General features: G+C 39.4%; 1 protein-coding gene across 1 annotated transcript in view; it reads left to right on the forward strand.

The window, feature by feature from the left end:
* SLC26A7 (solute carrier family 26 member 7) overlaps positions 1 to 23,027 on the forward strand; it is a 111,023-nt gene extending 87,996 nt beyond the window's left edge. The window contains exons 12-18 of the mRNA XM_089518923.1: positions 27 to 93; positions 1,410 to 1,550; positions 5,155 to 5,203; positions 8,635 to 8,738; positions 15,556 to 15,610; positions 15,719 to 15,822; positions 22,823 to 23,027. Of these exons, the coding sequence (XP_089375049.1) occupies positions 27 to 93; positions 1,410 to 1,550; positions 5,155 to 5,203; positions 8,635 to 8,738; positions 15,556 to 15,610; positions 15,719 to 15,822; positions 22,823 to 22,858 (556 nt within the window). The 3' untranslated portion in view covers positions 22,859 to 23,027. The remainder of the gene's footprint in view (positions 1 to 26; positions 94 to 1,409; positions 1,551 to 5,154; positions 5,204 to 8,634; positions 8,739 to 15,555; positions 15,611 to 15,718; positions 15,823 to 22,822) is intronic.
* The last annotated feature ends 3,278 nt before the right edge of the window (positions 23,028 to 26,305 follow it).

Here is a 26,305-nt window from a genome sequence, read left to right on the forward strand (position 1 = left end):
TTTCTCTTTTTATGTATTTGTTACAGAGCAACAACACTGAGCTTGAAACAGATGAAAGAAGCAGAATGCAGATTCAAAACAGAATCAGATAGTGTAAGCTTAATCTTTTTGTTATTCTTTATAACTTAAGAAAGTAAAATTTCAGCCTGGAGAATGCTCTCATCTTTTTGGCAAACACTCATATTTCAAGTCTGTGCCTCTGCTACTTGTTTGCTGAGAGAGAGAGAGAGAGGGAGAGAGAGAGATTCTTATTATATATAACCTCAATTGAGAACCACATTAACCAAGCAACAGTTGGCATGCAATTGGCATCCCCTTGACATTCAAGATTTAAGGGATGGAGTGGCTAAGTGGTTAAGATGCCAATTCTGATAATCAGAAGACTGGAAGGTTGGCAATTTGAGGCCCCAGTGTTGCATAGTGGGGTGAGCTACTGTCATTAGTCCCAGCTTCTGCCAACCTAGCAGTTCAAAAGCATACAAATGCAAGTAGATAGATAGGTATCACTTCTCAGTGGGAAGGTAACAGCATTCAGTGCAGTCCTGCTGGTCACATGACCACCAGAGAAGTCCCCGGACAATGTTGGCTCTTTGGCTTAGAAGCGGAGATGAGCACTGCCCCCTACAGTCAGTTATGACTAGACATTTATGTCAAGGGACTACCTTTACTTTACTGGCATTGAAGACAGTACTGGCTGGTATGCACATCTGCCAAGTCCACATCTACAAATAATATCCTTTTCCAGTTTTCACAACTGGTCTATGTCCAATTCTGTCAGGGTTACTTTCCATTTTAAAACTGTATGTATTTGCATCCTATTGTCTCTGTTACTGCTGTATACCTTTAAGTCACTTCCAACTTATAGCTATCCCAAGATGATCCTATCATGTGTTCATTTTGGCAAGGTTTGTTCAGAGTGGGCTTGCTATTGCTGACTTCTTAGGCTGAGAGAGTATGACATGCCCAGAGGGCTTCCTTGGCTGAGCAGGGATTCAAACCTTGGTCTCCCAGAGTTCTAGTCCAACACTCAAACCACTACGCTATACTGGCTCTTCCTTGAGGATTTGATAGTATAAAATATGCCCACCTCATAGGCAATTAAGGAAGTGTGGAGTGGAACAAGCTGGTTGAACTTCACGATAAAAATACATCATGCATCCCTAATGTAGTATGTTTTGGGTGGTATAAAAATGTCTGAGGAAATCTAGAATTCTCACATTTCTTCAGTCCTTATGTTGGCAGTTTAAACCCTTGTCCCATTATTATTCTGTGGGTTGTGTGGGTTAGCCTGTGACTGAGGCATGACTGGTTGCGTAGTAACTGGGTTGGGTAGTAATTTTTAATAAAGCCATGTTTGATTGTTTTGATTTTAAATGCTGTATTTTCTAAACTTTTTTTCTGTTTCAAAGGAGTCCTTACAACAGGTGAAAATAATTTCTATAAACAATCCACTAGTTTTTCTGAATGCTAAGAAATTTCACATGGACATATCAAGAATAATCCAGAAGGAGAGCACGTGGATACAGCAGCTACCTGAAGATATGAACAAGGTAGGGCACAGACCTTGGAAAAATAACAGCTCCCAGAATCCCCCAGCCAGCATGGCCAGCACAACCTCTGGTAAAGTATGCTTTCTGATGGAGTACAATTCTTTGGTCCATGATTTTCATCTATATGACAAAAGAGAAAATCAAATTGTACTCTAGAATCGCACTCTAGAGTTCCAGACCCCCCCCTGCGAAAATGGAGACTCACTGATATTCAAGCCCCATAGTGTGCCACAAGGGCATGCCCCATTGAAATTAATGGGGGGGGGGTCACTCCTCCGTGAATATTCAAGACCGCAAATTTCAAGTCTGTGAGAACGGAGGGGTGACTGTATAGTTGAGTTGAGTTTCTTATGTGTTTGGTATAGTTAAGTAGTTCCCCCTCTTTTTTCTTTCCCCCTCTTTTCTTCCATATTCTAGTCAGTTGTCACAATAATTGATGCGTTTGTACTGTAGTATATATTATCTTCTTTTATTTTTGTATTGTTTAAAAAATTCAATAAAAGTGTGATATGACAGGACTGATAGGGAGTTAGCCAAGAATCATTTAGCTATCCTATACAAGTTCCAATCAAATTTGCTAATGTACTTTCTGGACCCCATGCTATAATTTTTTTGAGAAAACTTGGAGAGTAGGTGAGGTGCCAAAGAAATGGAGAAGGGCAAACGTTATGGATGTCATTTATCTGGATTTTAGCAAAGTGTTTAATAAGGTCCCCTATAATATTTCAATTAGCGAACTGATTAAATGTGGAATAGATGGGAACACTGTCAGATGGATCCATAATTGGTTGGAAAACCATGCTTAAAGGTTTGTTATCAGTGGCTGTGCTTCAAATTGGAAGGAAGTATCAAATAGATGGCACATGCCATGAAGCCTCTTCCAACTTTATCATTCTATGACTCTATGACACTAACATGGTATGCTTACATTTCGACAATTAAGGCAACAGATCAATTCAGCCATTTTGTTGGCTTACCCTCACTGTGAAACCTTTACACCGTGTGAGTGTAGATTCTGGGCCAAAAGTTTATGTGCCTACTGGCTCCCTTGCTGTTCAACCTTCAAATAAGCAGATACTGCCAGTAATGGGCAGTGGGTTGGTTTTCATCTCTGTTGCAGAAGAATGTGAGCAGAAAGGAAAAGTCTGTCTTAACCTGAAATATTTAGAAGGCAGTGATGTAGTCCGTGGGTGTCGTAATTTGCACTAGGCAAGTGCCTGGTTCCTTTATGTCTTTTAAGGAATCTGACCCCCTAAAGCTTGTCTGGAAAATCCCACAGCTCAGAAAACTGGGAACTATTTATTTTACCCCTGTGTAGTAAGTGTGAGTGATTTGGCAAAATTCAAGCCAAATTCCATTTCTGCAGAGGCGGAGTATTTATGTTGATTTTGGTTAGATATGGCTGAAGGTACAAGAGCTTAATTTTCAGAACAGCGGATTATCCGTCACATATAAACAAGGCCTTCAATTATATGAATGCTAAACCCCATTGGAAATTAAGGTTTGAGGCTATGGGAATAGATCCAGATATAGGAATCTAGAAGCATGATTTGAAGCAGGCCTGAGAAAATAATAACCTGCTTGGAGCTGAAAAGCCAGGAACCTAGAGGCTGGTGATAGATAAAATACAGGAGACAGTTTCGGGGGTGGGGGCATATAGTTATGATATTAAGCATGTACGTATCCCAAAGCCTGTAAAAATTTGGGTGTTACTCCCATATTCTCTGGCCAGCACAGTCTTGAAAAAAAGAAACATTTTCAAGCGCTGATATACTTGCACACACTTCTCCTTCTTTCTGAAACCTAACAAAAGGGGAAATTGTACATACTGTAGTAAATTAACAATCCAACAAAGGTAATGTACAAGGATGGGTGTTGGAGGAAGGGCAAACCTGTGAGCACAGAGGAGGAACTCTCAAATTTATGAAGAATAGATCTGTCAGTGATATGCCTAAATGGAAGCTACATGCTCATATCTTCCAGTTGTCCCTATCTGGCAGGAATGACCTTGATTAATTCCATCATCCCACTTTTTCAGTTCCTTTTAAAATGTTCCAGTTTCTCTTTGCTGCTTCTACTTGCCTCCTTTGTCCTTAGCTTACTTCAGTTGTTGCAAACTGAGTTCAAAGTGCAAAGGCAGTGTGGGGATAGGAGAAGGAGTCATAATGTGGCCCTTCCCAGTAATCACAGGCAAAAGCAAACTGCTGCAGCCTCTTCTAGCTTATGTGTTCTCCCTTAGTAAAAAAATTTGCCACCTTGCCCACACTTTGATGTTGCTTGTCCACATGAGTCCTGGTTTCCATCTGTGAAATATTGGCAAGTATGCATACTATGTTAATTAATGTTGATTATACTGTGCTAATGATTACAACAATTGTTTTTGTGCCCTTTTCTGGGCTTCTTGGAAGCATTTAACTGGCCATTCTGGGATGGGTTGCTAGAGCAGATAGGCTTTCGGTTTTATCTAGCAAGGCTTTTAAGTTTTAAAGCAGGAGAGCAAAATGTGGGAAGCAAGCTTCTGCTGTTGACCTCTATTATCTTTGCCTGCAGATAAAAGCATATTTAAAGATATTGGAAATTAAATTATGATTTGTACTTGCCCTGAAAACTAGGATTGGACAATCTGGATCAAAATCTCATTGCCAATCCTGATGTGCAGAACAAACAAAACACTTCTTTTGCTTCCTAGCAGGAAAGACAGTATGAAACATAGCAGGCAGGAGAAGGTAGAGATGTATATGCTAAGGCTACATGAAAGTTTATTCACTTGGCATGAAATGATAGTGTAACATAACTTCTAAACTAGTCATATGTGTCTCTATGGGGAGTTGGTTTGCCTTGGGTAATAATAATGTTTTCATCAGCATTAAAATTAACCAACACTTTCCATCTGTTACTGCTGGTAATCAGATCAGATGCACATGGCTGGTTTTTGTTTTTGTTCTGCATCCTTATTATTCATCAGTGGTATAATGTGATATCAGTGATATAAACTATGTTGCAGATCTGAAATTAACTCATGAAGAAACAATGAATCTGTAGTGTATTGTGATAGCAGCCTGATACCACTTTGACTATCATGGCTCTATCCTATGGAATTTTGGGATTTGTAGTTTGGTGAGATACTTTGAAATCTTTGATAGGGAGCTATACTGCATTAGTTCAGGGAAGCACAGTTGAGCTCTCTATCAGGAATTTCTAAGTTCCTCATTTTGGGCTGCAGAACTTGAGGTACAAACCCCAAGATTCCACATAATGGTGTCATGATGCTTAAAAGTCATTAAACCAGCTCTGCAGCATGGTCTAGGGTTAGTAAATAACTTTGCAAGCTAATTGCATTTTGTGTTACTAACAAGCCCTTTAGACCAGTGGCTTCACTTGGCCCACTACCTATTTGAGACTTCTCTCCCAGAAGTCCCTATCACCATGGCTAATGTTCAGGGATTCAAAGAGCTGAAGTCCAAAACATCTGGAAAGACAGAGGCTGTGAACAATTAATATAGACTATTCACAAAACTGCTATATTAGCATAGCTAATTTTGGAAATCAAAAAGTAGAAGACTGTGTTTCATCAATGATTCGTTTATCTTTCTTTTTGCTTCAGTGTGAACAGAACACATTGCTCACTCCAGTATCCAATGGAAATTGTCATGGTGAGTTTACTGTTTGCAACATACATATGAGACACACACTTTATTTTTTGAGATTCAGTGCCAGACTGTTAATGCTTGATCAACAATCAAACCTACCATACCATTTGCCCATTGTTTTCTCTGTGCCATGGAAGTGAGTGAAAAGCCTAGAGCCAGGAATGGGGAAAACTGATGAATTTGAGCAGGGCCAATTTTGGCCCACTGGGCCCTTCCTCAGGCTGCATGCCTTCCCATACTGCCAAACTTTTATGGCAAAGTGGAAAGCACCATTAAAATAAACAGGATTATCCCCATCAAAAGGAACCTAATCTGAAGACAAACATGTCAATAAAGGGGCGGCCCTTTCATCTGTAAATGAAACCCCAAATGAGGCAGAATCGATTTTTGTTTTTAGCTTGGTGGAGCAGCATGCTTCAAAACTAGCGATGTGAAACACTCCAAGCTCTGATTTTGAATTTTTCCAGGTCACAGCTTCATTTTTCTCCCACCCTTGATTGGTATTATATTTGTATCTTTGTGATGGCTACATGCAGTGAAACCACACACATTTTGTGTATTTGTGTATTTATTTTGCACAATTTGCCTATCATATATACAACTTTCCCCCATTAAAGCCTATACATCCTCAAAGATAATATGTTTAAGCTAGTCACATTTTAAAATACAAATATTGTTTTGAATTTTGTTTCTTGGAAACACCAAGCTATGGCAAGGTGCAATTTATTTCAGAAGACAATATGGACTCTTTTTATTTTTCTCTTTTGAGTTATATGTAATGCATTGATCTTTGATGTATACTTTGTTCTTCTTTATAGTTATGTTTTAAAGAATTTTTAAAACTAATAAAGATTATGTTTTTAAAAAAATCTTTCATGGCTGTCCTCACCATTCCTAATCCTCTTCTGATTTCTTGACTGCAGTCCCCATTCTGATCAATGTTTGATCCAAGATATGGGAATTTTTAAAAACTATTTCAATTTCTTCATTGTTTAGGTTCAACATATGTAGATCCTCTGAGTTCATTATTTTTGTTTCTATTTAGCAACAAGCTTGCCTTTATGCTTTCGTCCTTGACCTTCCTTAGAAATTGTGAACTCTCCATAACATTAAAAAAAAACCCAACAATGAAGTATTATGGAGCTGTGCATCCACCTGGAGGCCTTGAAACTCCAACAGTGTCTGCCCCCCTCCTATTTAAGGAAATCAATAACCACAAGGAAAAAAACCCCAAGTATTGTGGAATTTTCAAAGCTTTCTATGTCATTGTTCATCTTTCATTATCTCAGAGTGTCAGATTTTCTTTTTCTTTTGGATGCTTTTGAATTGGTTGTAGAGAGGATTGAATTAAAGCCTAGCAGTCCCCTTAAGTCTATTCTTGGTTACTGTCAATTTGGAGTTTCCTTTCTTTGATACTACTTTCTGTTTTGTCCCCTTGCAGTATATTTATGCATATACAATTAAATAAGCCAATAAACCTCTGGTGCTGCAGACTCAAAAGGCACTGGATCTTTGAGTACTCTTTGAAAAGGATTTGGTGCCACTATAAATCCACATAGTGCTAGCATCTAAGCTAGCATCTAAGTCCCTTGAATAATTTCAAATTGCTTTATATTCTTTGTCAAAGCCATTTAGTTTAAACCGTTTCATTATAAACTTCTAGCCTTTTATCCAGAGCTCTTTAGTTGATAATATATAAAAGGTTGATTCATGAAAACCCCCTCAAGAACCCTAGAACTTTTAGGGTGTTTGGGGCTGAAGCATGGTAGGCAGGTTCTTATTAATTTTGCTACTTGCAGAGACTTGAAAAGGAAGGGATAATTACTTTTCCCATCCATTATCTCTGAAACATCCTTAAATATGAACTCTTACAAGCATCAAGTGTACTTTGAAATACTCTCCATGTGTTAAGTGTAGCTTTCTCCCAAGTAAGTGTACAGAGAACAGATTGCAAGCAGGATTTATCATTCCTGGCAGGGCACAATGACTATTGCTGTCTTAATGTTTCTTAGGGCTTGATGATTTGTTACATTTTTGATTGATAAAGTCCAGAGAACAATATAGGGAACCTTTGTGATCCAATTTTGTGAGATCAATTGAGGAGAGGCTCAGCCTGTCCAGAAATATGAAGTATGGTCCTCTTGCCACTCATCTTTCTGTCAGAGCCATGGGGAATGTGTAGTGCTTCTAATGTTGGAATTGAAGCTTCCAGTATCCCTCATGACAGGATGTGATGGTTAGAGCTGATAGGAGTTGCTGTCCATGTAGGCCACAAATTGCCTACTTCTGTTCTTCCAGGAAAGGCAAGGGGCAATTGTCCATTGTGGACAACTGTTTTGAGGTGTCTTGAAGTGGCAGCTCCTTGAAACTTTCGTGCCTTGGTCCTTTCCCAGAAAGCAGGGCTGGAGTTGTGCCTCCTAAAGCTTCTTCCCTTGGCAAAATAGGCAAAATATGAGATGAAGTGAAGGAAGGAACAGGAACTGACAAAAGACCCCCAAAGCTGTACCGTGCCAGAAGGGGTGGTAATGAAGAGATACAAAGGAAAGTCAGAAAGGAAGAATGAGATGACAAACATTAATGGAAACTGGGTAGCACCCACACTCCCTCACAAGTTAAGAGTAAAAGAGAACAATTATTAAATAAAACAGGGGAAATATTCAGTAAAATTGGGAGATTGAGATGATCTAGAGCAAGAGTGTGCAATTATACAGAGCTTGCACAATCCACACCGCCAGCTGGATCTAAGAGAGCTAGAACCTCCCATTCCCTTCATCCCACATTTTTAAAATTACGTCTTTATTTTACTTTTATTTCAAAATGTCCCCACCTCCTCTGTGAATCTGCTAGAGTAACAGTTTGCATCATTTCAGTTTGCATCATTCCAATACTTCATGGTTTTACCCCTTTGGGTCCAAAAGAGGCCTTTTTAAAAGCAGGAGCTAAACCCTCTCTTGGGCCTATAACAGTGTGTTGGAGGAGAGGAAGAAAAATATAGCACAATTGATCTCACTGCAGTGTTTCAAAGCCTGTTGCACTAGCAGATTCCTTGAAGAGGCAGGAACATTTTGAAATACAAGCCTGATAAGCTACACAAGTAAAAGCTACACATGGTAGGATAGTAGTGAATACTGTATTCTGATGCTCTTATTTGATAACCCTCATCACTTCCACTCTGTCAAAATGGTGACTGCAGTGAAGTCCTGCAGCTCTCTAGAGTAGCCAAAAATGGGGTGGGGTAGGCTTCCAGGGGATTACATTCCTTCCATAGAAGATTGCAAGGATTACTGGTTCAGGCAGCCCAGATTCTGGTTATGGGAACTGAGGTTCAAAACCATGTGGAAGGCCAAAGGTTGCCACATGTCTTGCCATAATAGCAATAATAATAACAGTATGATGCTGCTGCTGCTGCTGATGTGTTTCAACTATCCATACAGGAGAGTCTTCATTACAGCAGTGTACCAGTGCAAAACAGACTTTAATATTTGACTGCAGTGGCCTGACGTTCTTTGACTACACTGGAATCTCAGTATTGACTCAGGTATGTATTATCTTCTGTATGCATTTTATTTCACCCAGTGCAGCTGATGGCTTGGGGGCACTCAGTCTTTGTTGTTTTTGTTGTGTGTCTTCAAGTGGTTTCCAATTTATGCTGACTCTAAGACCATATTTTTATGGTCTGTGGCTGCTCAGAAATTATAGAATAGTCTTCTGGAAGAGATCTGTCTTATTGCCTCCTTGGAAGCATTCAGGAGGGCACTTAAGACGGATCTCTTCCGGTGAGCTTACCCACCTGACCTCATGTAAGAAACATTGTTCCACCTTCTGACCATTGCATAACTGTATTGTATTGTTATATGATGATGACTTAGTTTTAATGTAATTATCTTTTACGGTATTTTATTGATGTGGTTCGATCCATCTGGGAGAGGCGGGAAAATATAAATACATGTTGTTGTTGTTGTTGTTGTTGTTGTTATTATATCATGGGGTTTTCTTGGCAAGTTTCTTCAGAGGGGGTTTGCCATTGCCATCCTCTGAGGCTGAGAGAGTGTGACTTGGCCATACTCAGTTTACATGGCTAAGCAGAATTTGAACACTGCTCTCCAGAGTCATAGTCTGATTCTCAAACTACTTATATACACTGGTCTAAAATTTAAATGAGCTATCCAAGGTGCTGAACCTATTTCAGCCTCTTAGCTGATTTAAAGTTCAGAATAAAAACAATTCACTGCTTCCCTGACAAAGAAGCCATCAGCTATAATTGAAGATTCTTACCTTTCTGTAAGTGTTCTTTGGGTAGAACTGACACTGTGTTGCTACCACACAGTTTGAACAAAGAGGTGGCCTGGGATCTAGTTGTGTTTGTCTTGTGATAAAAGAAACTGAATCAGTGGAGATAGGAATAGGTAATTCTCCTTCCACAGACAGTGTATCCCTTCCCATAACAGGAATTTTTTCCTGCTTTCTGCATCACCCAAAACATTTGCTCCAGAGAGTTTCCCAATTTTCCTGCACAGATACTGGGGACATGTAAACATTATAAGGGGAGGGGGAATTGGCAGAGAAGCCTTCCCAGGCATATTGCATAATTGTCGCTTACTATTTGATGTTCTTTTGGTGCCTGTTTTATTGAATCATTTCCTATATTGCTATGTATTTTATATGTATTATCCTGTTAGAAAGGCCCCTTCCCCACCACCACTCCCTTTGTGTCGTGTCTTTTTAGATTGTAAGCCTGAGGGCAGGGAACCATCCAATTAAAAAGATTGTATGTACAGCGCTGTGTAAATTTACAGCGCTTTATAAATAAAGGTTAATAATAATAATAATACTCCTGGCTGTGCCCTATGGAGCCAAAAGCTGTGAGACCACAGAAACAAATGGCCAGTTAAATAGATCTATTACATTGTGGAAAATATAGGGTAAAAATACACTGACCAGGGAGCTGGTATAAAAAGTCTCTGATCAGGGAGCTGAAGGGAAATATTCTGGACTGGGCAAAACATCATATGGATCTTGAAAATAAAATCAGAAAGGACAGGAAGACACCGTGGAACTTTAAAAGAATGTTCTGCCCCCCCCCCCCCCCATCAGTCTGGATACACCTTCTGATAGTAAAAAACTTCCTTCTTTGGGAAATTTGTCTTTCCTTCCAAATTAACACAGCCCCACAGTTCACACTTGCATATTTCTGTGTACTGAATAAACACAAAATGTTTATGGTATTTCCAGAGCTTTGGAAAAGTTACTTTAAAAAAAACAACAAAACTCTAGGCCATGAACTTTGGACTACATTTGCCCTGCTCGCTGGTAAATTCTGTGCATTATACTCCAAGAAAAATAATGTTTAAAAGCTCTAGGTGTTTCTTATTTTTTAAATTTATACGAATTTCATACATCCACGTTTGTTGCTTGGTGACACAGCATCGGGTTAAGGAATCTCTGTGTGAAATGCCTGGTTAAACGCCACTGATAGAATTATTCAATCATTTTATTCATTGGTGGGAGGTAGCTCTTTAACTGGTTAGTTATCCTACAAAATAAGGCAGTATACTTGCTTATGGGAATTTGCTCTCAACCTCCATTATCCATTATCTTTTCTAGTTGTCCTTTCCTCCTCTCCCCACTAGAAGGTAAGGATGCTTAGGGCTTTTTTTCAGTCCCGATTTTAAAGTGAACCAATCTGATTATAAACTGATGTGGAGATTAGACCCTTTAGAATTTGCACTTCTGTGAACATTGCAAAGCTGTTCTCATCTCAAAAAACAAAATCAATAATAAATATATATTTTGGGATAAAATGTGCTTAGAAATACATACATTGAAAGCAATACAATGCACATATTTTGTGTGCATGCATTCAAAAATACATATTGAAACATTTATTTAAAACAGTTTTCACAGTGTTTCTGAAAAAAGTAATGAAAATGATAAATAAATGTGTATATGGGGCAGAATAGATGGATGCGTAATAACTACAGATAAAACTGTATTTGACTTGTATTTCCATTCCTGCTGGGAAGTTTCTCCTTCTGTGCTTGGTTTTTCTTTTTGACCAAGTTCTGTTTCTTGCCTTTTTCACCTTCTTCTCCAGTCCTCCCCTCTCTGCTTTTCCATAAAATGACCTATCCAAATCCTTTGGCAGCCTTCCTCTGTTATGATTGGATACCTAGTGATTGAGAGAATTACAATGTAGTAAAAGAAACAGTTCAAATCCCAAGAGTCAAACATGCAAGTATTATTAGTCTGTAAGTGGATGAGAGAGAGAAAAGGGGTCAAAAAGTCAAACCAATTGTAAGATATCTTCAGTCCACACTTTTACATTGCTTTTCCACAGGCATTTGCTGTTGCAGAAATTATTTGCCAGGCAGAAATTGGAAGGATTTGCCCTGAAGCAATGCTTGGCAGCTCAGGGCAGCTTCAGTTATTACCCAAAGGCATCAAAAGAAATATAGAGAACTGACTCACACATACTTATTGCAAATTTCCAGTTAACTTTCAAAATGGCAACTTATGGATCATTGTTCTGAAATTCCTGACTCCATTAATGCAACTCTTAGCCACAGAACAGCACTATCTTTCCAGGGGCCAACAAAATAGTTGCAAGCTTTTCAGTCTCCCAGAACTCTACTTGTGGTTGGATATTAAGCAAAAATGGCGGCTGCAGACAAAAGCTGGGCATGATTTTGGGTTAGGTATTAAGCCTATTGAGACGTTTGGATTGTTTTCTAGTATACCTACTGACATGGCTATAAATTTATTCAGGTATGTAAGCTTATGCAATGGAAAACCTATATTATAGATGCTCTAGGAAGGGCAGAATGAGCAAGGATTAACACTGTAGTGGAATCAGGGTTCAAAACATCCAAGAACCAGTAGCCTTTTTACACTACACAATTATAGCATTATGGTTCTACTTTTACTTCTATTGTTTCATCCTGTGGAATCCAAGGATTTGCAGTTTAGGGAGAGCTACTTAGAATTCCTGGCCTCAGAGAGCTCTAGTGCTTCAACAGAACACAAAAACCAAAATTCCAAGAGATGGAACGATGTCAGTTATAAAGGAGCTCTGGTGGTGCAGTGGTTAAATGCTGGTACTGCAGCCACAAGGTTGTGAATTTGATTCCAGGACTCCAAAGTTGCCTCAGCCTTCCATCCTTTCGTAGGTTGGTAAAATAAGTACCCAGTTTGTTAGGGACAATTGACTTACAGACTGGAAACCTCTTAGAGAGTGCTGAGTTCACTATTAAGGGGTACAGAAATGTAAATGCTATTGCTATTACTATTGCGATTAAAGTGGAATCATAAGGCCTAAACAAATAGGGAGGATACCAAAGCCATGTCAGGGATTTGAAGGGTTAAAACACAGCACACAGGGAAATGCTTGATGTGTGTGTGTTTGGCCATGAGCATTCAGCAGAGTGGCAAGGCTGATCAGCACAGCTGAAGCTCATTGGCTCAAGGACACTTCAGTGTCCAAGTGCACGTAGCCATGGATGATGAAACATGTGTCTGGACTGCACAGGAGACACATGACATGGTGACACACCTGAACTCACTGGGTTTGGGAGACCACATGGTCTGGAGACTATATAAACCCAGGGGTTGCAAGGGATAGCTTGTGGGTTTGAAGTAGGAGTTGGATTGGTATGGTTTGGAGTTTTAGAGATCTGGTTTTGTATTATAGCACTGTTAATAAAGAGCACTTTGGGGACTTTGTTTCTCTGGTGGTTTATCAGAAGAAGCTACAGCATCGGTTTGCTGTGTGTCCCCGGAGATTCCTGCATTGCTGCAGTTCCTGGAAGACATCCAGTTGCTGTCATCCCAATTGGACTTTGGAGCCACGCTTCAGCTTCTGGAAATTGCCAGCTCTGCTACAAGGGTCTGATTTAACCCCAGGACTCATTTGAGTTGCTGACAGTGGTTGTTGGACCCCAGCAGTTGTGCTGACAAGCCAACCCTGTGGTATCCTGCCCATGGTTTCCACTCAAGACATTCTCTGGGCCAGTGCAGCAATACGTATGTGTTCATACACCCACCTGCTGCAACCCTTACCTGCTGCCACCATCATTCCCACTTCTATGGCCTTCACAGTGGCTTGTAAGGGTGGAAACAGGGCACCTGGCTACACCCATATCACAAGGTGCCCCCTTCTGATGTCACAGGTGGGAGCCTTTCTCCCAGTACAAGACCCAAGACATCTCACAACGACTTAAAGCAGAGTGCAACTAAAATAATTTATGAACAGAAAGGTTTAGAAACAACTGAACAAACAGTGATGTTAAAAACAATGATGGTAAAATACAAGATGTCTTTATATACTGAGTAATATGGCTATGTCTTCAAACAGTAGGTCATTTCAGTGTATTTTCTAACATTTGCCAGAAACTGATTTAGCTGACTTACATTACATGAATTGCATGAATCAGATCTTCATAGTGGAGATTATCAGATGGGGGGAGGGTACCATGCTCCTGTCCTTATTGCATGACTGAGCGAAGATTGTCAGACACATGGTGCTTAACCCGTCATTATCCAGTCAGTGAAGTGGCATTGTCCTGTCACTTTGGTATTAATGGGATAATCCATTAATGTGAAATGGAGGTAAATTATGGGACAATTCCACTTCATTAATGGGATTAATTATGGGATCAGTGTGACATTGTTTTATAATCTTCACTCCTGTTCTTGCCCTCCGTGTGACAATCTCCAGTGAGGCAGAGACCAAATGTTCTTAACATGCTGTTTCCTTGAAATCCAGAGGCCATCACCTTTCACTTCCAGTAAAGCAAGGATGGGCAAAGTGAACTGTGAGATTTGGGATTAGCCAAGACAAAGAGATTCCACCTCAACATTAGGAAGAACTTCCTGACAGCGAGAGCTGTTTGACAATGTGGAACACATTACCCCAGAGTGTAGTGGAGTCTCCTTCTTTGGAGGTTTTTAAATAGAAGCAGGATGGCCATCTGTTGGGGTTTTGTGTGTTCTGTAATTCTGTGTTCCTGCATGGCAGAGGGGTTGGACTGGATGACCTTTGTGGTCTCTTCCAACACTATGATTTATATATATGAGAGACATGTCATGTGTAGGTTTTACTCTCTGTGTACTTTGCATTTGCATTATTGGTCAAGACCAGCATGCCAGCTGAAAGCCTCATAAAAATTGAATACTAGTTCTAAAGAGGGTGGGGAATAGAATGAAGGAACTACAGTTGCTTTCATGGCTTTCTTGTAGGGCTTTTTGGAGGTATCTGGCTAGCCACTGAAGGATGCTGGAGTATATAGGCCATAAAATGAACTCACCTGGATTGTTGCAGTCTTAATCTTTACATGGTTACATTTTAGCTCTCTATAATCCTACACCATAAAATGATAATAGGTTTAGAGGATGTTTATATTATAGAACAGTTCCCTCTGCTGGTCTTTTGCAGTATAGCATGTACACATGCACAAATGCACACACACACACACACACAAGTGTGACTATCTGGAAACAGAGTTTTTGCCCCCCAAAACATGTTTTTCATACAAGTCCTTCTTGCATGTGTATGTCTGTATGTGTGTGTGTGTGTAAGTTTTTGTGTATGTCTGTGAAAACCCTTTCCTGAAATATTTCAGAATGTACAAACACTGAGTGAAAATTGTTCAGAAATATTTGTTTTCTCCCACAGTGGGGAAAAATGCAGAATTTTTTCCCCTCGCATGCAAGGATGAAATAGTCCAATATTTATATAACTACTGTGTGTCTTTGCTCTTCTTCTTGTTTAATTGTAAAAGAAAGGGGGCCCTCTATTTGTTGGTGGTATTGTGTGCCTTCAGGTTGTTTCTGTCTAATACTAAGGGGCAGTATGAGGGGGAAAACATTAATTACCAAGATTGAGTAGTTTACTACTTTCAGTGTTAAGTCTCCAGCAAACTTACATGCATATGGCACAAACAATCCTGAAACTATCCATTTGGCTGTGTGTAATTTGACTAGTTTAGTTACCAAATTACACACAACTACTGTATGTAAGTTGGCTGGTTTAGTCTCCAAATTCCATGTCTATTTGTGAAGGGGGAGGATGTCATAGCTATTTCAGTTTCTCAATGGAGAAGAACCTGCAATACAGATTTCTGAATATTATTATGTATTCAGGATCTGAGGAGGATCAGTTTGTAGTCCAGATCCGGTTTCTCAGATTGAATTCTAATCTGAACAGAGATACTTGGAAGAATGGCATCTCTCTTGGGGGTGGTACTGAAAACCAGTGAGCCTTGCTAATGTGTAAATTAACATAAGTTATTCGTGGAAGGTGATGCAAGGTTTAAATTTTGAAGGTTTAATCAGGTATTTTAATTTTTTCTCTCTTTTAGATCTACACAGATTCCAAAAAAAGAAATATTGATGTTGTGTTGGCAAATTGCAAAGGTAAGTATCGTTTTTTCATTGGGCATAAATTTAAAAAGTCAGGTTTCTCTGTGCCACAGACTCCCTTGCCATGTTCATGTAAAATGTCATTTTCACGTCTTTTTACAGCTTCTTTGGTAAAGGCACTGACACTCAGTGGAAGGCTAGAATCAGACAATGCTATCTTCTTTGAATCAGTTTCTTCAGCCATTGGTGCTATTCAGTTCAACAGGGTGAGTCTCAGTTCAGGATGTTGAACATCTCTCTGTCTTGATTTTGGTGCACTTCTCCTCTCCAAATCCCACCTGAATTTTCTTCATCTCAGGTATCATGTTGAGGCTTTTTATGTACATGTACAGTATATTGTCTTGGGCTTGGAAATTTCTGTACTTTGTGATAAGCACTCTTCCGAATGTAGGCACTTCTAAATATTTCTCTTGATACATGCATAGACAGTACAACCTATTTCTGCATTTGTCAAATATATGTATTTGAAGTCATGAGTTATTATTTGTGCATAATTCAAGAAAAAAAGAAAAAGAGTTTTCTCTTTGCAGTCTCATCCCAGTTATGTGGAACTTGAATGATACGCACACTTGTTTGGCAATACTCTTATAGACTATGAACTAGAGAAACTTGTTTGAGGTTTTTAAACAGAGGTTATCAGGGGTGACTTAAAATGGGTTCTTGTAGTAGTGGGGGTTAGAGTGGATAGCCCCTGAGGTCCCTTCCAAGTTTAAGGTGCTATTTTTTTAAAAGTTAGAATGACATTCTTTTCTATGCCTGATCTTAATCCATGGGTAAATAAGAGACTGTCATAGTTTTTGGTCTTGCTAAAGTCCTCTCTCTAAAGTGTCCACTCAGAAATGCAGAACACTGGGCAAACCCAAGACATTTTGATACCTGGGCTAATGAACAAGATGGTATACTCTCCCAACTCACATGCAGAAGTTGACTGGATTGGTAATGGAATCACCATGGATAGTTCCCTGTCGATTTTTAAAAAATAAAAGCCATTCACAGCAGTATACCTTCCAACTGTCTTGATTTGGAAGGGACAGCCCTAATTTATCTTCTGTTGGGCCATTCTCAGTTTCTTTTTAACTAGCTCAGTTTTTCTCTTCTCATCACATTGTCCTCAGCATAGTTCAATTTCTGCAAATTGAATTGTAAAAGTAGTTTGCACTCAGTTAATCCCTGCAGTAGGGGAGAGAGCATGGAGCAGAATTTTTGCCCTTCCCAGTAGGTTCCAACAAAAGTAAATTGCTACAGCCTTTTCCAACTTGTGTATTCTTTCTCATGAATAACTTTTGTCAACTTGACCACATTCTGATGTTGCTTGGACACACAACATGTCCCAGTTTTCATTTGTGAAATGTTGAAAGGTATGCAGTAGGGTCTAATCTGCAGCCATGAAGTTCACAGGTGAATTGTGTACTATGAGTTATGTAATATCAGGAACAACAAGAACAACCTCATTTTGTTTTTCTTAACTGCTAAATTCATTGGATACCAAGAACCCTTATGTATTGGGACGTGTTTCCACTTTTCATTCTGTCCATGCAGTACCACTCCCACCATTTAGGCTATCCCCCGAGGCCTTCAAGTCGATTTATGGTGACTCCATCAATTTCATAGGGTTTACTTAGGCAAGAAATACGCAGAGGGTCAGCTCTGATTGGTACTTGGATGGGAGACTGCCAACAAATACCAAGTTGTTGTTTTATACCTTCCAGTCATTTCCGACTTATGACCACCCTAAGGCGAACCTATCACAAGGTTTTCTGGAACCGAGAGTGTGTGACCCGCCCATGATCACCTAGTGGGCTTCCATGAACAACCAGGTAATTGAACCCTGATCTCCAGAGTCATAGTACAATGCTCAAATGATTCCACCATGCTGGATCTCAAATATCAAGGGCTATGGGCTATATTTCAGAGGGAGGGATGGGCAAAACTACCCCCAAATATTCCTTGCAAAAAAAACAAACAAACAACTCTGAAATTCATGGGGTTGCCATAAGCCAAGAGGTGACTTGAAGGCACACACACACACACACACACACACCATGAACAAACAACACATAATAAATAATACTCATAAGTTTTATTTCTATTTTCCTGCCTCTCCGGACGGATCGAAGTGGGATTACAACAGTATTTCAATAGCAAAATATCTAAAATTACAATTTAAAAACAGTTTAAAACCATGTGATATCAAACTATGACAGTACAATATTAAAACACAATACGTCCTGCGATAAAGGTATCTTAATTTTTCCTGAGGTGAAGTTTTCTTCAGATCCTTATAGAAGATCGGGAGGTATGCTTGGCAGAAGAGATGTGTTTTTAGTGCCTTCTTAAAGGCATCTAAGGTTGGAATCAGTCTGATCTCTTCCGGAAGATTGTTCCAAAGCGTGGGAGTCATAGCTGTATATGCTTTTTGGGAAGTAGTTACTACTCTAACTTTTGTATGAGATAGTAGATTCTTCCCAGTTGTTCTGAGAGTGCGAGGCGGATTATACAGAGAGAGGTGTTCCCTCAAGTAACTTGGGCCCAAGCCATATAGGGCTTTAAAGGTAATAACCAACACTTTGTACTGCACCCGGAAGCTAATAGGCAGCCAGTGTAGAGATTTTAGTACAGGTGTTATGTGGTCTGACCTGGAAGTTCTGGTGACCAATCTGGCTGCTGCATTTTGGACTAGTTGAAGCTTCTGAACTTGGTACAAAGGTAGCCCCATGTAGAGCGCATTGCAGAAGTCTAAACAAGAGATTACCAGTGCGTGTACCACAGTTTCAAGGTCCTTTTAGTCCAGGTAGGATCTCAGTTGGCGTATCAGCTGAAGCTGGTACCAAGCACTCCTGCCATCGCATCTACTTGAGATGATAATTGTAGAGATGAATCCAGGCATACTCCCAAACTTCAAACTTTGTCCTTTAGGGGAAGTGTGACCCTGTCCAGGACTGTCTGGCAAATTTCCCTGCCTGGACTTGGGGTACCTATCACGAGTATCTCTGTTTTCTCCGGATTCAATCTGAGTTTGTTTTCCCTCATCCGGCCCATTACTGACCTTAAGCAGGCGTCCAGACGAGAGATGGCATCCTTAGTCACTGTGTCAGTTGGAGAGATAGAGAAATAGATTTGGGTGTCATCAGCATACTGATAACACCGCGTCCCATGTCTCCGGATGATCTCACCCAGCAGCTTCATGTAAATGTTAAACAGCATGGGGGACAGAATGGCGCCCTGAGGGACGCCACATGTCAGCTCTCTTTTGCAAGAGCAGCTGTCTTCCAGCCTCACCATCTGGAATCTACCTGAGAGGTAGGAACGGAACCACTGGAGCGCAGTGCCCCTGATACCTAACTCTCTTCTTTCTCCTAAAACTTGGACACAAGGGGGCTTACACCAAGGTAAAAAAGCAGGAACAAAATTTAGAAAACACAAAATAATTACACGATTAAAACTCAGTTACACAGATTAAAATGTTAAACCACAGTTGAATTAAAATCAACTTGAAAATAAATGTTCATTTAAAAAAAAGTGTAGTAACCATCCAGTAAAAGTTCCTACCTCAGCAGTCAGTCAGTTACCAAAAGCCTGCCTGGATAACAAGGTCTTTGCCTGCCAGCGGAAAGAGCACAGGGTGAGGGACAACCTAGCTCCCTTTGAAAAGAAGTCCCACAGCCTGGAAGCAGCCACCGTCATTTCAACAAAATTAACAATAAAATCAACACATAAGTAGCCATTTTGTTATGAAAATCATTTCATGGACATATATCCACAGTAACAGTAAGACAAAAACATGGTGTTAGAGTTTATGCATTGCTGGAATACATGGTGGCTACTAGCTTTTGGTGGTGACATTAACCCTTATCCTCACTAGCTTTTGGTGGGGTTTTCAGACTATGTGACCGTGTTCTGGAAGAGTTTATTATGAAGATGCCAGCCAAAGATGCTGGTGAAATGTCAGCAATAAATTCTTCCAGAACACGGCCACATAGCCTGAAAACTCCATGCAGTCCCTGACAGCCCCTCTTGTGGTCTCCAAAACTCCTGGTGACCTCACCCAGACCCCCAATTTTCAAAATAATTTTCATACTAATTTTCAGCAAGGTCTTTGTGGTCCCTTCCAGCTCTATGGTTCTTTGGATCCATATTTCTTTTTCCTTTTGGTCAGTGGAATGGCTAAGTGCAGAAACACAAGCCTCAGTACAGTCAGAAAGCTTCATTCAGAATATTAAATTGATCACAGCATAACAATGTTGTCATGACTGAAGCATATTCTGCTACCAGTATATTAAAAGTTCATAGAAACCAAACTCTTTCCCCCCAGGCTTACATCTCACAAACTAAAATATTCACTATCCAAGGTCTACCCCTTTTTTCTCTCCTCATACTAGGTGTTTCCATGGAATTGACCTTGACAGATCACATCTTGTTTTTCCTCCCCCCACATCTGCCCATTATCTGGCACCATGAGTGATAAACAGTCCTTCCACCCAGTATCACCAACTGTGTAACACATCCCATCATCCAGTATTACAAAGCGTATACAAAATATATGGCTAGCAAGCATGGCAGAACCTATGATCCTGACAAATGGGCCCAAATGCCCACAGATCATCACATTTGTAATGGTTTAGGTCACCCATCCACCCTTTTTGTTGTTGTTATTTGTGTGCTTTCAAGTCATTGTTGATTTATGGAGACTCTAAAGAGAACCTATCATGGGGTTTTCTTTGCAAGATTGGTTCAGAGGAGGTATGTCATTGCCTTCCCCTGTGGCCGAGAGTGTGTGATTTGCCCATAGTCACCCAGTGGATTTCATGGCCAAACCAGTAATCAACCCCTGGTCTCCAGAGTCACATTCCAACACTCAAACCACTGTACCACACTGGCCCACTCACCCTCACAACCCTCTAATACCTTCAAAAGAGCAAAATACCCCCTATACTGGCCAAAATGTCATTTTCTTTGCCTACATGTGTGGTGAAAATTGTGCCCATTCCTCCCTACAGTTGTCCACCCCTGCCTTAATGGTTCCCTCCACCTGTCTAATGGCAACCCCCCCCCCCAAGCTTTGCAATCCTCTCCCGAGAAAGTATTATACCATATGACTCAGGGGTATTTCAGTTGGAACCAATTTTGTTATATCAACACTATTCCCACATTCCTAGTTTCGTAAGGCACCAACTTGCCTTACAATGTAAACTCCTGTAAGCCTCTCCACTGTAGCTGTTATTAAACCAAATGTTCAGGCAGTGTATGGAGTTTTGCTTTTCCATTGTTTTATGCATGACTGCAGAGTTGGCTGGGGTCCAAGATAGAGTCCCCTCCAAGACAGATTAAAGCTAAACTAGCAATGAGTTGTTGCTTTCTGTTTCACTCTCCACTCTCCAACCCCTTCATACCATGAACAGGCATTTTCTAGTAATTAAATTAGAAAAAAAATATTCCTTTTCCACCAAAATTGCTTTAATCTGATCGATTGAACTAAGCCAAACTGATGGTATTTGTTTAGCTGGATTGACAAATGGAGGAAATGCAGGGATCTATCTATCTGAACCTTATGCTCACTAGGATTTTAGTTTTTTATGTACTTATGGGCTAAACCAAGTTTTTCTCGGGATATTTTTTAAAAAAATATCTTTATAGCCACCATATGCTGTGAAGTGTGTTGTGCAAATTGGAAGTAGCATACTGGCCAACATTTGACAGATGAAAACTGGGACAGGTGTGACCAAGCAACCTCAGAGATGATTAAGATGGCACATGTTATTAATGACGAAGAACACACAAGCTAAAAGCCCTGGTGGTGCAATACTGCAGCCACAAGTTTGTGAGTTCGATCCCAGAGGGCTCCAAGGTTGATTCAACCTTCTATCCTTTAGTAGGGTGGTAAAATGTGTATCTAGCTTGTTGGGTGCAATTAGCTTACAGATTGTAAACCACTTAGGGAGTGCTGAGTTCACTGATAAGCAGTGTAGAAATGTACGTGCTAGTGCTATTGCTATAGGAGAGGCTGCAATAGTCTGTGTTTGCCTAAGGGGATTATCACACGGGCGTCTTACTGTGGTTAGAACACTGGTGAAATGCTCCAGAAGCATGAGGGCGTGATAGCCAGTCATGCTTCTGAAGCATCCTCTCTCCCCTCTTGTCAGCAAAGCCTTTGCAGAGCAACTGTTTCTTCAATAATGGGAACTTCCATTATGAACAAATGGCTGCTCTGTGAACGCTTTGCTGACGGGAGAGGAGAGGGGACGCTTCAGAAGCACAACTGGCTATCACACCTTCACGCTTCTTGAGCATTTTAATGTTTTAACCATGGGAAGCTCGTATCTGATAATCTCCTATGTTTGTTGAGAAGGACAAGATTCTCCCCCCTTTTCTCCACTCCCTTGCTGAATCACAGTTGCAGCAATTGAAGTAATCTGAGGACAAAGGAAAAAATGGAAGGAGAAAGTGGGACATTTTAAAGCAGCTGAAAAAATGGGATGACAGAGGACTAATAAGACTACCCCTGCCAAACTGGAACACTTGTCAGGTATGAAGTAGTTCAGTACAAAAAGCAAGTTATGCTTGCTCCCCCAGTAACTCAGGTCGAGCATCACCAAAAGCAGTGAAGCCAGTCTTGATTTTATTGCAACTCCTTCCATAACTTCTGGCTAGGGTCCATTGCCATATACAGCATCTCTTGGCAATTTTACAGCCCCCAAAAAACCCAAGTAAAAAAAAAGGAAATACTCAAGTACCTTTCATGTCCTCTCAGACTAGGAAGAAATTTTGTTATGCTTTGCCCTCCTCCTTGGGCTTTTAAAGGTGTGTTTCCAAACTGGACATGGCTACTACTTTAATTCTTGCTTTAGAAAAAACTCTCTCCTAGTGGGTATAGTAGGCATTTTGAAAATTTATATATATATATATGTGTGTGTGTGTGTGTGTGTGTGTGTGTGTGTGTGTGTATAAAATATTTTAGGGTTGGAGGTGAGACATGGGATTGTTGATGACCCCTGTGTTATATCATGATAAAAGTCATCTTATTAAAGGCAGATTATGTGTCTGTCTTTTATAGATGTACATCTAGGGCATGCATCAAAATGTTTTAGTGTTCTATTTATGGCTCAGTTTTCCAAGTGAAGTGCATTGTTGGCTAGTGCAATTACTATGTGAATGTTATTCTGGAATGCCTAGTTTTCAGATAAAATGTTTTTGTTTCTTCCATTTTAGAATTTCTGCAAGCCTAATGAACACACTGAAGTCTAATGCCAGCTGGAGAGCCCCCCCCCTCTGTTAAACTGCTCACCTGCAAAAGGAACGATACCAAAGTATTTCTTCAGATGTTTAAATGTGGAATTTTGTTGGTGATAATTTATATTCCAAGTGTACACCAACAGCAAGAGTGTTTATTTTTATTGCTCCTGAATCTTCTCTGAGTTCCCATCAATGACAGTTTTTTTTAAAAGAAAAACAAAAAACAAAAAACATGGACTGTTTTTTGATGGTTTCACATTTTTGTATGCTTTTAGATTTTAAAAAGAAAAAAAAATAGAAAGCAATTTAGGATATTACCATAATTATATTGTTTTAGCTCTGGCCTATTGTAACTTAATTGTATAATTTTGTGCACTAGAGAATACAATGTTATTCAATTTTGTAGTGGAACTGATGGTATCTGATCCAAGATCTGTGCCTTATTATATACAAACATAAACTGTGAGATAAGGTTAATTTCTCCCCTGAAATAACCAGCACATGCATTAGAGCAAACAATCCATGATACTTTTACATTCAGTAAAAGCCACTGAAGCCAGTGGGGTTTTGTGGGGGTGCCTATGTTGCCTGTGTATTGCTCTGTCTTACACATTTTTGTCATGAATTTAGAGAGTTGTCACTGCCAAAATAACCAAGGCCATATACTGTCTCCTCTGTTGGAAATCTTGAAAAGGTTACTTTTTGGACTGCAGCTTTCAAACTCTGGGGATCCAGGGACTTGTAGTCCAAGGGAACATCTCTTCTTAGCTCTGCTCTGTTGTTGAAAATCAATAGTGTTTATTTCAACAGTTTTCATATCATATCCTTGCCACATTCTGCGTGATATATAAATTGATATAGCTCTGTCAAGTTCAACATAATGGTGCTAATGTATTGTTGTTGTCATGCTACCAAGGCTTATTTTGGAACACCTTTTGGAAACAGCTGAATTCACAGAGGAATGCAGTTGCATATGGAAAGTTGCACATTGTAGTATTCAGCAGCTGATCTTAGAGTTCAAATATATTTGTACATTCAGGTGGCCAATGTTCAGATGGTTAACCACAATCTCTGGATCATACATTCTGCCTTCCATTCTCTTCTTCCAGTGTTGTTATAATCAGGAGATGGGAAGCAACCAATGATTATTTAAGATATGCTTTTCTCAACAAGCCCAAATTGACTTGCCATTTCTGATCCTGGCTTCTTTAGCTAATCTATTGTTAAAACTAACTGTAGTTCCTGGTTGAGATGAAACAACAAACTATGGTTAGTTAAAAAAAAGCCTTCAATCTTCTTCTAATGGTCAGATTTCATCCACATGTGCCCAAATATTTTCTTGAGATAGTGAGTTGAGATATAGTTCTATAGTGTTTTATGCAACCTTTTGGTGAAAAAATTTCCTTACAAAAATGTTTGTTTATTTTTGTTTAAATTGTTTTCAGCATTTCAGCTTAATCTTCTTTGACAATTCCTGACTGAGTGGGATCAGCTATGTGACTCACCAGAGAAAGAAGAAAAAATAATAACAGTGGGATAAATTATACTGAAAATGTTGTAGACACTTAGCAACATTAATATCTTGGAACTGTTTTATCTCAAAAATAGGTTGAATTTAAAAACCAGACAAGAAGAATATGTGTTCCCTAAATTGGAAATTCAGTTTGGGTTGCTAGCAACATTTTCTTTAAAAGACATTAGGATCGCAGGCTTGATAAGAAAATATGAACCACAAAAAAACTTGTTTCCAGCTTCCACATACTTTCTTCCCAACTGCTTCTCTTACCTTTGGTTTACCTTCACTTTACGAGTAACCAACTTGCTTCTTACTAGTTATTTTTTGGCCATGAGGGGGACAATGAAACAAGATTTCAAAAGTCATGTAATAAATAAGATCAGTGTTATATTAATGAGTAATAATTTTGGTTACTTTCAGAAGTTTCATTTCATGGGAAATTTTCAAATGTATTCCATTTCCTTATCAGTCCCAAAGGATTTTTAACTCCTCAAAAAGTAATAGAAAGCAATGGAAAAAATAATGAATAATGCAACAAGTAACACAAGAAGTTACTTGTTTTTATAACTGCAATATGTATGGTGGGTTGGTTTTTTTTTCTTTTTAAGAAAAACACTGTAACACATAATGGAATGAATTACTTTTTTAAAAAGTAACTTTCCAAGCTCTGTTTTATTTTTTGCTGACAGTAAGCCCAAGAGGAATGGAGTTCCCTTCCCCTTCTTTTATATGCATAGCAAAAGAGTCTTTTGGGAATGTGCTCCTCCCAGCATGATGTCATGGCAGCAATGAAGTCAGATGTGTGGAAGAGAGAAGGAAAGAGAAGGTATTATGGGAAGAAAGTAGGAGGAAGGGGAAAGTCTTTGGAAATTCACTGAAAGAGATGGGGAGATAGCACACCCTGTCACATCTTCTGTGACATGATAATGTCCAAGTTGAGCTGAATCAATACAGCTCTCTTTCAGGTTCTTGATACTATTTTCCTCCTTGCTCCTAAGCCCACTTCTGGGTTTGATTTGGGAAATGATTCTCATCATTAATTTTCAGTAACCTGTGATGCATGTGGGATGCATCTAATGATGGATTCATATTCAGACCCAAGTCAAATCAGGCTGCCTGCAAATTGGACTGCAAAGAGTGTCAAATTGCTAAATTAAATTCTAGACCAAATCTTGTGGGTCTGCATATACCCCTGATAATGAAATTCAAATTCTGCAATGTTGTACAGACTTAATTGTAAACAAGAGCCCCTGAATAAAATGGTGCTTACCACTGAGTAAACATGCATACAGTTGCGGTGAAACAAATGCAAAATTACTATTTTTGCTTGTTGCATATTTAATGTTCAACATAGCACTGGTACCATATAGCAAAACTGTAAAGCTATATTTTTGAGAGGGAATGAGGCTCTGCAGGTTATTGCAATTTATTACAATTGCAAAGGTTATTTCTTGCTATTTATTTGAAACAATATTTTGATACCATTTTTCCTGTAATCACCAACAAAAAATGAAATTGCTGCTGTTTCATATGGCTCTTCATTTCTTATGTTTTACATATTCACAGTCTGAGCGGAGTGTTTCCTGCCAGAATAAATAGCAACAAAGGCTTCCATTGTTTCAGCAGTTTGATATAACAATACAAAAAATCAACTTTATTAAAAGTGTTTCCAAATAGGAGTAAATAAGTCACACCTCTGCAGCATTAGAGTAGGATTGCCATCTTTTTCTTTGGATAGTTATAGACAAACGAAGAATTTTCAGGTTTGAGCAAAGCAAGATGTACACCAAGGAGTTTATTGCAAATGTAATATAATGTCTATTAGTTATACAGTATTGTTTGAATTACTTCAGCAATAGAATATGGAGAGACATTTCTAGATTTGTATACTGAATTATAGTGAGATGAAATAAACAGAAATGTGCTTTGTGGGTAGGATATAT

The sequence above is a fragment of the Sceloporus occidentalis genome, unplaced genomic scaffold (genome assembly GCF_023333645.1).
Source record: "Sceloporus occidentalis isolate IW3139 unplaced genomic scaffold, rSceOcc1.0.p SCAF_3, whole genome shotgun sequence".
Classification (NCBI taxonomy): Eukaryota; Metazoa; Chordata; class Lepidosauria; order Squamata; family Phrynosomatidae; genus Sceloporus; species Sceloporus occidentalis.